This window comes from Acanthaster planci, linkage group LG19 (genome assembly GCF_054643075.1).
Source record: "Acanthaster planci isolate LZ-2023a linkage group LG19, COTS_SCS, whole genome shotgun sequence".
Lineage (NCBI taxonomy): Eukaryota > Metazoa > Echinodermata > Asteroidea > Valvatida > Acanthasteridae > Acanthaster > Acanthaster planci.
In genome coordinates, this window is record NC_141795.1 from 1166921 (window position 1) to 1184811 (window position 17891).

General features: G+C 40.9%; 1 protein-coding gene across 2 annotated transcripts; it reads left to right on the plus strand.

The window, feature by feature from the left end:
- The first annotated feature begins 9032 nt into the window (after nt 1-9032).
- slc25a16 (solute carrier family 25 member 16) lies at nt 9033-16486 on the plus strand. Of its 2 annotated transcripts, none has more exons than XM_022224423.2 (9): nt 9033-9152; nt 10242-10334; nt 11472-11605; nt 13121-13157; nt 13292-13413; nt 13647-13713; nt 14023-14185; nt 14747-14815; nt 15015-16486. In XM_022224423.2, the coding sequence occupies exons 1-9, from the start codon at nt 9101-9103 to the stop codon at nt 15178-15180; spliced, it is 903 nt and encodes a 300-aa protein (XP_022080115.2). In that variant the 5' UTR covers nt 9033-9100; the 3' UTR covers nt 15181-16486. The 2 variants fall into 2 exon arrangements, with proteins under 2 accessions (XP_022080115.2, XP_022080108.2); XM_022224416.2 differs by lacking the exon at nt 9033-9152 and adding an exon at nt 9196-9401.
- The last annotated feature ends 1405 nt before the right edge of the window (nt 16487-17891 follow it).

Here is a 17891-nt window from a genome sequence, read left to right on the forward strand (position 1 = left end):
CCCCTCTGCGATATTTATAATTCTGTTCCCAACAGACCACATCAAATTTCGGTTTAGTGTATTAAAGGCGGGGAGCCGGTCGTCAGACCCAAAAATTTGGGTGTTGTCTTCGGGAAGTAGTCAGACAACAGGAAATCCCCGGTAAGAGCTAATTACTCAGCCTAGTGCGACGGAGTGATTTGCACTAACAAGGCTCTGTGTGTTAAGCCGTCAGGAGGGCTGACTGTTCTTGAGATACAGCGGTGACGTCAGGTCAAGTACATCTTTACTAATCGAATTATTTCGTCCCATTCCTGGCTGTTTTTAACGTCATGCCAATTTCTTAACAGAAAGCATTCAGTTGATCTGCAGGTAAAAAGAATGTATGCCACAAAAGACAACCAATGATGAACTGAAAACAAAGTGGTATTTTACCATTGCAGTTGACGGGTTGTAAAAAAATTATTTTGCCAATTAAACATTCTGGAACGGTGTTATAACACCCAGTTATCTTTGCAAAAGAAGCTTCAAAAACATTTTTACCCCTTAATTTTATTTCGAATGAAAAGTTGAACAAAGACATGGAAACTAGACCAGGAAAGGGGAGCCACACGTCTCGAAGCAAAAACCCTGTTGTCAGACAAAACGCGACAGAAGCAGTTCATTTGAAAGACGCCCTCTCTTGATCTTTAAAATAGAACCGAACATGGGTCTGGTTTCCAGACCCAATAAATATGATCACTCTATTTCGATTCAAGGTGCACTGAACTAACTTAAGCTCCATTGGAAACAGCGTTAAATCAACAAAGATTAGACCTCCGTGGCACGCAACTGGAGTCCCTGAGGCTTCTCAAACAAAAAAACAATGTGTTGTTCGGTTCTTCAGATTTCATTTGATTTTCAATTTTAGCAGGTTAACCAATGAATTTATCCGCCAAAAACAAACTCACCCCCCCCCCAAAAAAACATGAATGTTCCCAAGTCCTCTCAGCAGCCATTCAAATGACATCCATCACCTTTCTCGGGCTCTTCTGACAATTTCTCAGATGGGTGCCCCTGAATCTACAGAGATGATCCCAAGTCATACTTTCACAATCCCACACGCACGCACGTGCTCATAACATTTTGTAAACCCGCGGGGTATTTACAATAAGATCATACACATATTCTATGAATAACGAATTTGGGGATTCCATCTCGGAGTATTTCGTTCTTTATTACCTGAAACTTGTCGGCCTATTTTGTAGAGAGGAGGACAGTTATATTCAGAACTGAGCGAAATCAATCATTTATTCTTACTTTATTTTCCACATATAACAATGTGAAAGACAAAGATATCACAAATTCACAGTAAGGCTCTAACTAATCTCAGGAAAAGCGCACACTTTTGCGCGTATCTTCGGCGAAGGGCCAATTAAAAAAGATAGATTGTCGTGCCTAACCCTTTGAAAAGAAAAAAAAAAGGAAACCCGCCAGGATAAACTCTTTCTGAGAGTCACTAGGTGGCGCTATTTCTGACCGATTTTGCACTTTTATTTAGTGAGGAGTGCTACCTAAACTTCGTCGTTAGGAATTGTTGAGTCAGGAAAACAAAGTCATCTTCACGGTGACATTGCGTCGTAATTATCAGGTCATATCAAGATTGCTTGGCTGCGACTGTTTCATGAAACACAAATCTGTGGAATGACTGCAGCCGCTTTTTAACATCTTCGGACTACACATATAATTCAGACACGACCTCGCAAGCGTGTGGACTCCCTTCCTTCTTGGTTCCTAGACGCTAGTGCTCGATAGCGGATCGTGCATAGTGCACCCTCTTACGACTCAATCAGTACAACTGCCGGCCGTTTCACAATAGAGCGCCTCCAAGAGTTTGCAACACGTTGGCCAATCACAACGCTCGAAATTTGTCGACCCTTTCTAATCGCGCATTGGGTCGACAACTTTCGCGCATTGTGATTGGCCAACACGTTGCAAACTCTTGGTGGCGCACTATTGTGAAACGGCCGTATTGGCTCGTGCTGCTGCGTACAATAGAACACAGAGGTCCCCATATCCCTTCAAGAAAGTTTTTAGGTTTTTTTGAACATCATACCTAATGAGATGGCACCCAGTTATAACCAAGTCCACAAACTGGTGTAAATTGGAACAAAATGCACGACGGGCTTGGCGCGCGGCAGGATATACGCATACTGTCTCTGTTTCAAAATATGACCATATGCAAATAGCATTTTGTGATGATATTGCAAACTTGTAGACGGCTAGCCTTCGTCGTCCATATGGGTGTGAAACTTGAAGTCGTCTAAAAAAAAGGCTTCGGTTTACCTATCCATTTTGTTTGCATAAGGGAACCAATATCCAGTTTCTCCGGCGAGGGAATTAAGTAATTTCTTGCTATTAGTACTAAAATAAAGAAATCCTGTTTGTGTGTGTTAAGTCAATGAACGGCTCTTAATCTAATATTCACTTTTACAAAGGACGATGTGGAGCGAGAAATATTTGATGAGATGGCAATAAGAGAACCGTACCCTTTGCGAATTGGTTCTTCAAACTTTCAAAAACGAGTTATGAATTGTTCGCAGTGGTGAACATCGAAACTGAAGCATTCTTCATTTAAAATGGGACGGTTTACGACTGCGTATTCATTCTGCCACGTACCAGTACCTTTTAACAAAGGAGACACACGGCCCATATTATAAGTGATTCACAATTATGCGCCACCAAGAGTTTGCAACGTGTTGGCCAATCACAATGCGCGAAAGTTGTCGAAAGTTGTCGTTTTAGAAAGGGTCGACAAATTTCGAGCGTTGTGATTGGCCAATGTGTTGCAAACTCTTGGAGGCGCTCTATTGTGAAACAGCCGCATTTATGAACTTCACTGATATGCTACGAGATTAAACCACTTATAAGACCACATAAGAAGTAAAGCCCAGCCGCGTACTTTTTCCCGAACGAGATCCAACAGTTTCGAAAGAGGAAGCCCTCTGTGCTTATGTGTTATTCATAATTCTGTCCATGATTTTAAATATAATAAGGTATCAAATTCACTGGGGCTTGGCAGCTAATGTGTGGTTGGTTGGGAGAACTTTCGACTTGAAACTCTCGTTTTGTTTTTAACTCCTTTATTAAAATTGTAAATAACATATGAGAAAGGAACTCTCTCACCATAAGTTTGGTTTGTGATGTCGAGAACCATACATTCAATGTGCATATAACAGACCAATCACAAAACACGAAACAAAACCGTTTGGGGAACAAAACTCGTGGCCCGGCCACCAGACGTGATTGCATCTCTTACAGGAAATTTAAGTTGTTGGCAAAGGTGAGAATATAGTTTTCAGTCTGTGAAAATGAATATTTATTAAGAAGAGAATCATAGTTTATAAGAAACTTTTCATTATTTTATTGCGCTTTTATGTGATATCAAAATGTAATTTATTGACACAAGATTTTTCTTTGACCTGTCCGGCGCTAATTCAAGGCCATTATAGAAGTGCAAGAGACATTAAAGGAACATCGATGCAAATCCACATGAACCTGTAGGATTAAATGTGGTAATTAAAGCAATATCAAGTATAGATAGAAAACTAGATCCACTGGTTTTAGTGCCCTTTTCTCGATTTTTTTTGTAATTATTTCTGCAGGATTTGGAGTACCTGTACAAGTAATCAACTTATGCATGTCCTCTGAAACTTCATGATGATCAGCGCCCACGGTCCTTGTGTCTAACCGTTATTTGTAATTAACAACTTGGCGTTTTCATGAACTTTGTGGGTTCAAGCTAATCAAGAAATATTTCTCGTTGTGGAAACATTAATTTTGACCTGGGTTGCAAAAAAGCATGAACACACACACGTTAAAGAAAACTAATAATTCCATGAAGTAATTTAACTTCATTAAGGCCATCTTTGGCCTGTTTTTTTATTACTATTTTTATGTTCAACTAAGCAAGCCGCACTGCCAAATAATGCAATGCTTCGAATATTGTGACAATTTCAAGTCAAGACTGGAGTGGTACCATTTCTCCAAACGGTAAACGGTAAAGTTTACGTATAGGAAAAACCCACACAAGTCAACGAGAGTGTTCTGTTTAGATGATGATTTTTTTACAGGAATGTTTTATTGCTCAGAATTTGTTTAAATAACAAAATTTAATTGTGGAGCGCAACACTATTACACATTACGACGTAGGATGGCTTTTCCCAACTTAACTAGAAGGTACAGCCTTTTATATACACGAAAGGATTAAAGAGGGCCATACAAACAAAGCTTTAACTGACATTCATCATTAATTATACCTATCCAAGGGGAAGCATTCCTCAGCATACATGACAAAGTTAGCAAGCTTGCGCTCAGAGCAATTAAAGACCTGGTCGAGGGAAAGAACTGAAAGGTGTTGATGATCCCAAAGTCTCTTTGGAATATATTTAAGCCTTAGGTCTTGCATTTTTAAACATTCAAATATGACATGAACCTCATCTCCTAACACACTTTCGTTGCAGAGTGTACAGTAACGGAAGTCTCTATCAATGTTACGACATCTCCCTACTTCGACAGGCAGCCTATGGTTTACAGTACGGAATTTACAAAGTGAAGAGCAAAGACTGGGAGACAAACGAATTAAGCTTTTTTTCAAACAGAGCTCTGTCTTAATACTCTATACAAATAACATTTACTAGATGAGTATGCATCTTGTCTCCATTTATCAAGAAACTGGTCGCAAAGTGTTTGTTTAACATAAGGCTAGCCATTCTGGATTGGCAAGAACACTATTATCCCCCAAACAATATAGTCCAGAATTATAAAATAACTGATGATTTTCTTTTCAATCCATGGAGACTTAAAACCAGTTTGGGTACAGGGCGTACTGTTGTGAATCTCCCGTATTGTAATTATATCATTTGTAAAGATTCGGAGACGTTTGTATTTCATGTATTTTCGCCCTAAGATACGACATTTGTCGCTGATAATCTTCGACAAGTAAAATTCAACTCCGCTGAGCAATCTGCCTCGAGCAGACGCACCCCTCATCCGTTGAAGAGAGCCTTGTTGGTCAGGAGTACTCATTTTGTTGGTAGCATCGCGTGCATTTCATAGTCGTTGGTGAACCAGCGAATTGCAGTTCGCACCAAAGGAGCCTAAGTTGTCAGGAAAGTTGCGCCCTCTCTCATTCCAGCTCGGGTCTCAAAGCACTGTGATGCTTTATTGTGTTCTTTGCTGAAAATTCTGATGGGATTTTATTTGCATTCAAGGTACGGCATGGCAGGAACCGACGACAACGAAAGAATAGGGGCTTCACTGGCATGAAGTCAGAGGTGAGTCTTTTAATTTTTATGGAGAAAATAAAGTCTTTCGGTTGTGCAGTATATTTCTGAGAATTACCAAGAAACTTAATTTTCCCCAAACTCCACGCAATTAACGAAAGACTGGTCCCTACCATCAGGACCAGTTGATCACTCCCTGGAGTGCTGGCAAGAGTTCTTCACGTCTGTAGCGTAAGACATACCAGGTGATGATTATGGTGTCCTATAGACTGCAAGATCTTCAGCATTTGGCAGGCCGATATAACAATGTTTATAAGTCCATACATTCCATTGTTTTCGAGGAAGCTGGAAATGTGTGTATGTTGATGGTATCTGAAAGGGCACATGTTCCTCTAACCATTAATGTAACATTCAAATCCTTATTGGGAAATATCAAACAAGAAGGCAAAAGTTCTTCTCAGCCTGCTTCCTATTTTTGTGCAATTCTCCATTTGTCTACACTTTACTGGTTCTGTTCCCTGCATAACGAAAGTTCCCTATATTCCAGAATAAAAGCTCTGACAGTTATCTAAATCTGGCAATCCTAGTGGCATCTGAAAGGGCACATCTTCCTCTAACCATTGATGTAACATTCATATTCATATTTGCTGTGATTAAGGAAATATCAAAAAAGGAAAGCGAAAGTTCTTCTCAACCTGCTTTCCATTTTTGTGCAATTTTCCCTTTGCCCACACTTTATGGGATCTATTCCCACACAAAGAAGGCTCCATATATTCGCCCAATTATTCAAATATGGCACTCCTGGTGTTATCTGAAAGAGCACATGTTCCTCTAACCACTGATGTAAGTTTCGTATCCATATTTGCTGTAGTTATATTCAAGAAAGAAGGCTAGATTCTTTGGCCAACTGCTTCTTATTTTTATGCCAGTCTCCCCTTGTACAAACACACTTTACCGGTTCTGTTCCTGCGTAAAGAAGGCTCCGTATATTTGAGCGCAAATGATCTGAAAATTATCCATATCTACCAATCGTGGTGGCATCGAAAAGGGATTCGTATGTTTATTTTTCTTTCCGTTTCAAATCCACATTTGCTGTAGTTACAGGGAAATATTCCCGAAAGAAGGCGATAGTTGTTTTCTTCCCGCTTTTTTCCAACTCTCCCTTTCTCCACAGCTTACTAGGTCTTTTCCTGAGCAAAGATGACTCACTATTGAGCATGAAATGTCTGAAAGTTGTCCAAAGCTGGAAATCGTGGTGGCATCGGAAAGGGCATATTTTTAAACCTCTATCCGGTGCCGTACGTTTTATATACAAAAATTTCGACAGTTTTTTCCATCCTACTCCGTGTTTTTGAGCAATCCTCCCTTTGACCACACCATACTCAGCCTCTACCTGCGCAGAGACGCCTCCCTATAATTATTTTTATAGCATACGGCAAATATTCATGTGTCCATTGATGTGAGTTTTATATTCATATTTGCTGTATATTAAAGACATATATCCAAAAGAAGGCTAGAGTTCTTGTCCAACTGCTCGCTATTTTTGTGCAATTTTGCTTGTGTTCACATCTTACGGGGTCTATAAATCCTTGATTAGTTAAATAGTGTGATTATTGTCCAAATCGGCCGATCTTGGTGTCATCGGAAAGTTTCTCTTTTCACTGGAAAATGTTTCATTTTGATACTTTCAAACTTCCATAGTTTGAAAAGCAAGAGAAATAGCAGCAAATGAAGATGACTTTTTAGGTCAGTCGAACTTGCCGCTTTGTCCGTTCCGCAGAGTACACTCGTTATTCGAGTGATTTTCCAGCAATGATGGGCTTCTATATTTGTGTTTAAATAGTCTGATTATTGTTGAATCCAACCGATCTTGGTGTTGTCCCAAACTTTACATGTTGCTTTATCCATTGAAGATTGTTCCGTTTTCATATTTCTAGACTCAACGACAAACATTCCACTGCTTCGTGGACAGATCCATATGAACTATTGGGGCTGGGAAGGATACGTTTGTGTGTAAATGTCACCAGGAAAGGGAATCAGTCTTAAGAAAAAGCACTCCCTCATCGGTTGAAAAGAGCCATGTTAGTATGGGGACTGTTCGTTTTGGAATTGGCGCGACAGTTTATGCGTGAATTTTGTAGTGGTTCGTGAACCAGAAAAGTGCAGTTCCCACCAAATTAGCCTCTGGGTGCAGCCCGTAAATAAACTCCCATAGAAACAGTGATAAATCCCTTTACCTCAAAATTATTGTAATAATAATCAAAACTTTAACAGGTGTTCAGTCTGCCCCAAAAAATGATGATTAAACATGTCGTCTTTCATTTTGGTGGGTAATGACGTTTTGAGAAATTCTCAGCCAAAGCAGACCATCCCTAAATGAACGAAATTTCCCTGTCCTCAGCAAAACGGCTAAAAACTACCACTTTCTGACGGGCCCGATTGCTCAGAATTGGGAACCCCAATTCCAGGCCAGAGGTTCAGTGCCATATTTCTTCAATTCCCCATTTCCATGGCTGTCAGAACTCTCTAGTTCCTATAACTTTTATTAACCATCTTGACTGACAGATTTCTGGCGTATTTACGTAGGCGCACCTTCCAACTCTACGAAGTCAATCATTAGTCTATAAAATATGTAGGCCTACCATACAGAACCTGCCAAAAACTTGCCCCAAAATATACACGTACAAGGGATTCTGGCTTCGCGCTATGAGGCTCTAAACTTCGTCAAAGAAATTTTCTGTGATTTTTGTTGTTGCTATGTTAGAGATAACAGGATCAGGAATGCCAAAAAATGAAACACTCCCTTTCCCTGTTTTGTATATGCTACATATTGTGGAACTTACCATGGTTGACGACAGCGGCATGCTCAAGTTAAGAGAAACAGTGATGGTGTAATGTACAACACGGGGACGCATATATCCATATTCGTTTTCGTTAGTAAAATATCTTTGAAAGAATGCAGGAGTTCCTGTGCTACTCCTCACTATTTTCCGATTTTCCACTTGTCTACGCATTATTCGTCCTGTAGTCCGGGGAGTCAGGGCCTGAACTTTGTTGTTTTTTTACGGGCAAGCGGGCACGATGATGAAACATGACGTGACATACACTGCTTACGATGGTATTTGTTTTCACTTATTTTTAATCATTTTCCCAATTTTTAACCTTTTTTTTTTTTTTTTTTTTACCAGTGGCATAGCTAGGATTAGGATTTTACTAGTGGAGGGCACTAGCATCTTATGGGGCACCAGCTTGCAATGGTATAGTTATGGGGTAAGTTTTTGTTGGCCTTGTTCAATATCCACTCATCCGGGTTTTTTCTTAGTGGGGGCACCTGTGGGGGCCCTGTTTTTACTAAGAGCATGGGGGTCGACCCCGGATCCGCACCTGCAATTATTCCTGAAGAACGAATTTTACAAAAATCTATACCCGTCTGACTTTTCTCTGTCCCCTCAGGGGCTCCGTACGATCCGGCTAGCCGGAACCAGCAAACTTCTCATCGTGTTCCCTAAACATAGTTTCCAGGGGGCGATCCCAAATCTAGACAAGGGGATGTCACGAATATTGTTTTTCATATGTTTGGTACAAATACCTTTACTGAGATATTATTCCTATAACAAAATAGTTAAAGCTTGTTTAGAAAAAAATAAGCTAATATTCTGTCAGTCCGAATGTTCAGAAACCGAATCAACTGACTGACAAATTTTAGACTGAAATCCCCTCTTTGATCATAGGCGAAACCATGTGGTCCGATGTGATGTGATGCCATAATCCGCGTTCGCATGCATTATGCACCAGTTCAGCAAGACGAGTGCACGGTACGCGTGACACATACGGAATTGCCGGTATCAGGATACGACATGACTGCTCTGGCAGGATCTGGCGAAATCATCCAAAATTCTCTCGCCGGTGGTAATTACTTCCCAAGTTTTTGCAGCAATTAACTGTTTGTATCTAATCATTTTATACTGTTTATCGATTTATTAGCAGCAGTTGTTACTGTTAAGCCTGACCGTACGTGTGGCCGCGCCTGATGCTATGGCCTGACAACTTTCATGTTAAGAGCTATCACGCAGAGCGTGCATGGTCAGTTGGTTAACCGTATCCACGTCAGATTAGAGGAATTTTGGAAGGCAACGCTCATCATGATTGATGCTCGTCGTAAGGATGTGTGAATTATTTAATTTCACTCCGATGGCATTTTCCCAGACAAGTTTTGTAGTTTTAATTTCTGCCCAAAGAGGTTCTGACATTTTGGGTTCGTAACGCCATGGAGGAATAAAACCCACCTATAGTACACTGCGCTCCCCTACAGCCACATGCCCATCCACTAGGCCTTTTCCAAATTTTTGTTGACTTTTTTCAAGCGCTTCGAAATGGAAGCATTTTCACGATTGGAGTTGCTCAATGTACACCATAACCCTCTCCGCTTCCAAATCAATCCTTCATTACATAATCTTACCTCCTTCTTTTCGAGAAATTCGCAGCTAATCTTTAAACTTCATACGTTTGTGCACATTGACGTTGACAGCTCAAATCACCTAAACTGCTCACTGCCATGACTGCCAGCCCATGCATGGGTAAACAGGAACTAGCCATCGCATCTGAACACCTGGTGCTGTATTTGCATAACGGTTTAGGGGTCACAAACTTGACGCCATGATGATTCCAGCTGTCAACGTCAATGTGCACGAACCAATGAAGTTTAATAATTAGCTGCAAGTTTCTCGAAAAGTAGGAGGTAAGATTACGTAGTGAAGGATTGATTTAAAAGGGTATGGCGTACATCGAGCAACTCCAATCGTGAAAATGCTTTCATTTCAAAGCGCTTGAAAAAGTCAACCAAAATTTGGTATATGGGCATGTGACTGTAGAGCCTAATGGGCAGGACACGCTACACTATGCCAAAGCCATTATCAGTGAAGGGTTTACTATAATTTCAAAATATTCAAACTTTGAATAACATTTCTTAAAATTTAAGTTTTTTGGTTCTGATTTCAGGAATTGCAGGATGTTGTGGCAAAGTGACAACAGCCCCTCTTGACAGGGTCAAAATTCTCCTACAAGCCCATCATCAATATTACAATCATCTTGGTAAGAACCTAATGAAAGAGGTTACATGTAGTACAGATAAACGTGTAGTGTGCTCAAGCATTGTACTGGTACATGGATGTTCGAATGTAATCCAGTACAGTATTTTCTCGGCATGTAATTGAGGGTGGATGGGGGGGGGGAAATTGAGGGGCCATCCCCAACCCAGGAAAAGCAACCTTCTCCCCCCTCCTTTTTTGGGAAAAATAATGAGAAAGGTGGTTTTTTTTGTAAATTTCTTTCTTCTCCCTTGCAAATATGTGTTTAAAGTCCTAAAATATATCTGTGCCCTACAAAAAGGCCATAAAAGGTTACATAAAAGCTTCGAAATATTTTTGCACCCACCCACCTCCCAAAATGCCCCCCCCCCCGAAGTTTGTTCTGTATCTGCTCCTCCAACATCATGTTTTTGCAATCCTTGGTCAACAACTCCTTGAATCACTTGTACACAAGTTTTGTGCGAGTACTGTCCTATTTTGAGAGGGATCGGTTTTGATGATGTAAGGTTTCGGGCTGCACTTGGGGCTAACATTCCCTGCAAATGTAGAGAACAGTGGCGTGTTAGCTTTATGTTGAGTTACTTTGGAATTCACGATGGCTGCCGGTGTACGTGCGGAGGTCAACCTCTTTGCAAAGCAAAGCAAAGCACACATGGGCACATATTCATCAGGTTATTTTCATTTCCGTTGAGGCTGTGACACAATCATTTCTTAAGTGTTTTTATGATACGAGTTGACCGTTCAGTTACGCCAACTACAATTTACATGGATCTGATACAAGATTACGAGGGGAGGACTCCTGCCTCTGCAGTGGCACAGACATTTCAACAGCTGTAGTGTATTGATTTTGTTTCTTCAGTGCTACATGAAATAAAGCGCATCCACTGGTGAAATTATATTTCCACCTTTGTACATATTACCCACGTTATCTTTACTGTAAAAGCATTAGGCTGTAAGAAATTAAGCACAACCGTGACAAAGCTGTTGTCCTCTTGCGCGCTAGGGGTTTGTATTTATACAACATAGCCAGTGCATTCTTACCACACCGCCAAACGCATCTCTTCCCTGAGTATACGTCCATCACAACAAATAGCCTTGTTGTGGTCGGCAAGTCAACGTGTTAATACCTTTGCTCTTTCAGGTGTATGGTCCTCTCTTGCCAAAGTAGTAGAGCATGAAGGAGTGCGGGGACTGTACCGTGGCAACGGTGCCATGATGGTGCGCACCTTCCCCTATGGGGCGATACAGTTTGTGACGTATGACTGGTTCAAAAAGGTATATGCATAATGATGAGAATACAGATCCATTGCATTTTCTTTGTGGTCGGAGTAACGACACTCTGTGCTGACCGTTTAGAATAACTGTCACAGAGGTATGTTCTGAACAGTGCCCGGCGCAGTGCTAGGGCTGTGCCGAATAACCGAATGTTGTTTTTCGAATTTGAATATTTGAATGCAAAATTCATGAAAAGGAAGGGAGAATTTTCCTTTGGTTTTTAAATTAGAAAAATAGCCTATGGAGGCTTGTTTCAAGCAGATTCAAGTGAAGAGTGACAGAAATCTTACAATGATTCATAAAGGAAATTATTCATGCAACAATTTTAAAGGTATAGAAATTTAGAACAGGGCAGGAAGTTTGGTCATCTTTTAAATCTTGCTAAATCGTGGCTGGAGATTCTCCTAGATGTAAGAAGCTATTACATTGATCATAATGTTCAATTGTGTGCATTATTGCTACTGATTTTGTATACGGTTTGTTCATCAACAATCTGCTGGTAGGTACGACTGAATATTTGGATATTCGATCAAATTGAAGGTCGAATATTTGAATAGCGAATTATTTGAATAGACTCAGCCCTACACAGTGCTTCTGCCATTTCTGGGAGCTAAGATAAGCTTACTGCTAACCATGGTCAGGCGAAGTCTGTTAGGTTTGGGATTAGACAAGCTTGTTCCGGTGGATCTTCTACCCCTGACTCACCTGGTTACTTTCATGTGTGAGATGTCCCACCAGTTTACCACCAGTCGCTTCTGCAGCCCTAGCTTTGTGACGATGAGATGATTAAAACAATTCAGAAACCTGTCAGTGTGTTACAAACTACATGATGATGTACATGCAGACAATGAGCTAGGTACTTCCCATTACCTGATGTTCTCTGTCCTAGAAAATTAGAGGACAATGGTGTTGAAACCATTGCATCATTTACATGTCCGTGTGCTGTAAATTTATGTACATGTATTATGTAAAATAATGGCAGTATTCTACAATTAAAGTACACATTTTATGTGACCTGCCATTTCAAAACCAGACTAAAGAATTATAAGGTATAATCTGGAAGATGATACCAAATAGACACATAAACAATGCCAAATCCACAATGCCAAATCCACAACTTGCATTGATCTTTACTACCAAAGCTTTCTACAGACAAATTGTTACTTTGGATCACTTTGAGGTCTGAAAGCCAGCAGTGGTGAAGAAGAATTGTCAAACATCAAAATTACCTATTGAAGCCTGGTTTTGGAATAGTCAGTCACGTAATGTAGTACTGGATTCATAGTATGTATTTTTTACATTAACCGTACTGGTCCTCAGTCCTTAACCCATTTTCAGTCCCCCAACGGTCGAAGGATTGAGGACTTAACTTACAGAAGTAACCCTTTCTTTTACGTGTAAATGTGCTGTTAAATGTGGGATAGTTCTTCTGTTACAACTTAAATTTGTCAGTCTTAACCATCACAATTAATATTACTAATAGTAATACTAATCAGCACTCGTCTTTTCTCACAGAAAACCAAGCAGAAGTTGCTGTCAGGCTCCCTTGCAGGTAGGAATCTTTGACACTCCTCTCTGTCTTCAGGGGTTTGGTTGTAGCAGGTGTTAGAGCTTGTTTGTAAGATCCTTTTTATGCCTTTAAATTGACCCAATTATATAATATGCTGTGTCTAAATTGTTTTACAGGTGTGACTGCAGTACTGTTCACATATCCACTTGACATGGTCAGAGCAAGATTAGCTTACCAAGTGCAGGGAGAGTGTTTATACAGAGGCATTTTGCACACTTGCCGGTCCATATGGCATGAGGTGAGATGCCATGATGAGCACACTAATCTTTCCGTCATAATTATGAACGTTTGATAGCACACCTTCAGGTTTTTGCATGCTTCCCCTGAGTGTACTGTACCTCTTAATCAGGTATATTATGTGACGTGGATAAGCCCTGGTCCCAAAATTCAGACCCCTTTAGCCTTACTGTGGCAAAGCCTTTTTTCTAAGAGCTAGATCTCTCCCACTTATATCTTTGTAACACTTAACAGGAGGGCCAACTTAGAGCACTATACAGAGGAGTCGGTCCAACGCTATTAGGAATGGTGCCTTATGCTGGTAAGTGGTCCAAGCTAGATTTTGTTGGTGCAAATGTGCATACCCATCTGTGTCATGTTGGTGTGAACTAAAGGTGATCTTCATCACTAGAACAGTGAGGGCATATCACACGTCTTTCGTTCAGCTGAGATGGTGTGTCTGTGATCCTTCCAAAGAACTCTCACAAGATCTCAGGAATCTCACAAGAATCATGCTTCACACCAGCTTGGAAACAGAAAGCTGAAAACCAGTAGGTTTTGGCATCTGTAGTAGGACAGTCTTATCTTCATAGTTACACCATTGCCAATCCTGTATCCTGCATGTCTTCAGGTGCAGCTTTCTATTCATATGAAATGGGCAAGGCCTACGTCCTAGTCAAGGGGCCCCTCTACCTATCCAAGCCATCTCCGGCCAACCTCCAGGAAAGAGTGCTGACTGCACAGGCCAACCTTTTCATCGGTGGATTCGCCGGGGCATTTGCTCAAACTATTGTGTAAGTTCAGTTATTCTCAGGTAGAAAGCATGCCTTGATTTACCTCTGTGCAAACTCTTTCCTCGATTTTCAGAAAGTATTAGAGAATATTCGTCGGACCGTGTCTTGAGAAATCACGTGTGCTGGGAAGATACACTGGTCATAAAACATGCAGCATCATTGATTGTAGTTGAGAGTAATTACATGGAGAGTAGTTATGCTGGCGGTTTGAATGCTATCGCCTGGATTGCACTCAGCCTTGCCTTGAATTCAGTTAGATGGGATGGTAGGAGCCATATGGGTCATTCCTTAAATTTTGAGCACCGATGTGATATTTTCACTGTCGCTGTTACACCTGGCCTTTGTCATTTGTCAAGGGATATATCACTAAAATTGACTTCGAACTGTAGTATTTGTTTGGCGGGTAATTGCATTACTTAATCACTCTTGGAAATTTAAGAATGTGTTCTGAACTCACAAAATTATATGCCAGATGTGATAGGGACAGGAAAAACTTGGACCCCAAATGAACAGATTGGCCCCATGTGCAGAAGACTGAAGGTTATCCATTGTTCATTGCAGATATCCCCTGGATGTTGGAAGGAGACTCATGCAGCTAGGTGCCATGGTACCGAATGCCAATCCGTCCAGGTAATCACAGGCAGGGTTTTTTTTGTGAATTTTTTTTTTCTTCTTTTAGGAGTACTTTTTAAAATGTTCCAGTGAATGTAGACTCCTGGTATAAATGAAAAGATAAAACGCATAAGTCGAGATTGTTGTCCCTGGAGCCCGTGTTGGCTGACATTTTTGTGTCCATGGATGATTTTTATGATTTTGTCTCTTTTAACAGTTCATGCTTGGAGACCCTGGTCTTGGTTTACACCGAGCGTGGCACACAAGGACTCTTTCGGGGCGTTAGTATCAATTACTTGAGAGCTATACCTGCAGCAGCCGTGTCGTTCACTCTGTATGAACATCTCAAACAGTATCTTAATATCCATTCAGACGAGAGGTGATGAACAGCATTGTTATGACCCCCTCACGAGGAACGACACAGAAATATGCAGGGATTTTCTGCGTCGTAACACAGATTCTGTAGCAGTGCCACATGATGTCTGTGTTCACTCCAAGCTTGGTTGATTCCTGCTGAGCTTGTGCGCGCGCCATACAGAGGCTCAAACCTGTCTGCGGAGGTTTGAGCATGTGTGGAGCCCTCCAGCAGCAGCGGACCACGGATGGGTGTTACAGCAAATGTCATTTCATGTCGTCACCTCCGAGTTCCAAGAAAGCGACGACACAGCAAGAAATGTCACACAAATCTTGAACAAATTACCACCTTGGGTCCACATTCGTGAAGTCCAACTTTGTAAAGGAATGCGGTGGTTGGTATCTTCTCGGTTTAAAAAGTCAGCATTTTCTGCCCAAAATAACGTTGTTCCTCGCGACAAGTGCGATGTGGAATAACAAAATCGGTAACTGATCAACCCTCCTGTACTTAGCCCAGTTCTTGACTGAAGACCCCTCTACGTGCCCTGCAGAGAAATACTGCAAAGGCTCGTGTCTCGGCAAATCCTACCACTCCGATTACTTGCCTTGTGTGGTGACTCTGTGGGTGAAATTGGAGAGGGGCAAAACCTGAAGACATGTTGACATTTGAAAGATTTGGAAGGTTAAGGAAGGCTAAGTAATAAGTTATTTCCCAGTCTTTAAAAGAAGTGACACAAATGCTTATTTTACACTCTACCTTTTTATGCTCATTTTATGGAGTTAAAATTTCCTTTACACGTTGGCAAAATAATGTCAGAGGGGTGTAAAACATTTTATCTGGAGGCGACAAATCTGTGGATGCTCAAAGTTATTAGAGGGGCTCAACAGACTGGTTGGGAAAGTTTCAGGCTGGAAGGTATTTGAAAAGGGGTACCAAAGCCAGTGACCTGAACCTACAGGCTGGCTTTCTTGCCGAAGATACCTAACTTATTTAATTCTTGTGATTTTGATAATTGATATTTTATATATTTTTCTAAGATTCACTGGAATCCACAGAATCTGTGTTAAGTGGGAACACGATTGGCCATAGAGGCACATAATTGAGCCTCCGCGAAGGGAGTTTTTTAATATTTTACCGCCAATGTTTGCCTATTTTGTAATTAACGACGATCATGAAAGGCTGTGTTTGTAATGCGGCACGTAATGTGACTCGTCTCCATGCTTTTTATGCTAAAGAATATCACAAGGGAAAGATTGTGTAATTTGCAGACAGCAGCACTATTGACCATTATTTATTACATACATGTATAAAATAAAGTGCAATAATCACTCAAAGTGGTAAAGCCTGTTACATGTGTGCATAGATATTTTTACACTTGCCGTGGACATTACAATAGAAGAAGGTCCTGCAGCATCTTGCTGGTTAGATGAACAAATTCAAGAGGTCATGCCTTCCAACTTGACCAGTCCAGAATCACCTACTTAATGTCTGCAGGGGTGAGGAGCAATTGCATGTGCGCAGTGTTTGCTGTGAAAAATACTCTAGACTGCATCAAAATCAAAACGGACCTAAAACAATGACTTCCAGCTTTGTTAACATGAGTTTTCTTGAGGCGGTGCGATGAGATGCAATCCGTGGAATCAACGTACGAAAGCGCACAAAGCATGATGTCATGTTAGTGCGAATGTGCATTTCACTTCAATTCTGAATCGGGAGCTGTGACCTAAGACTACCCCCCCCCCAAAAAAACAGATCACATCAAGAAAATCACTGGGAGTGCACCATACCACTTGACTGCAGCTTAAGAGGCTCAGGTCACAACTTATTTTATTCCACAGGCATTGATTCCCCTTTTTTCTTCAGTCCTGGAATTCACTTTTTTGGCATACACATTTGTAATTATTTAATCAAGCTGATTCATTTACCATTACCCAAGATGGCATGTTCCACTGGTTTGTGCTTGGGCCTGTGTTTGATCCATACCTGTTATATAAGTTCATTTTATAACTTGCCAACATGGCAGTTAATGATAAGGCACTAATTTTGATTTTATCGCCAATGCTTTTAGGTGTACTTGACATTGCATAGGTGCTCGGTACGCATTTTTAAATTCCATTAATTCGCCCCCCTTTCCACCTACGGTGTTGGGGGGAAAAGAGAAATGAAAAAAAATCCCCAATTTATTTGAAAAAAACTTGAAAATTGCACCCTTCCACTTTTAATGGATTATCCCTTCAGTGTTGGGTGCTTTTTTACTGTACCCTGGAATTGTTCACCCTGTAAAACTGCTTGTCCGCCCCCCTCCCCGTAAGAATCTTGGCGACGCCCATCCTTAGTAAAAAACAGCCGAGAAAGGGTGGTATGTTGGCTTAATTCCACGTACAGTGTACTAGCACAATAATCAATGTTGAATCCAGGAAAATTTCCGGGGGGGGGTCAGACGAGTTTTTTGTGGACAAGCAGAAATGGTGATGGGACTACATGACATATGTTTACAATGATATTGGTGCGCTTTAGTTATTTTTGATCATTTTCCCAATTTTTGTCTTCTTTTTTAGAGCGGGGTTCGCCCCCGCCCCCCGCCCATCCGCGCCTGACAGTAAAGCACCGACGAAAATAAATTTAAGGGGAAATATCCACAATCCTAGCAATTAACCATTGGAAGATTGGAAGTTTAATTTCTCCCTGAGATGGCGTCACAGTTTTTCTCATACTGATAGAAACTGGTAGGAGCATGAA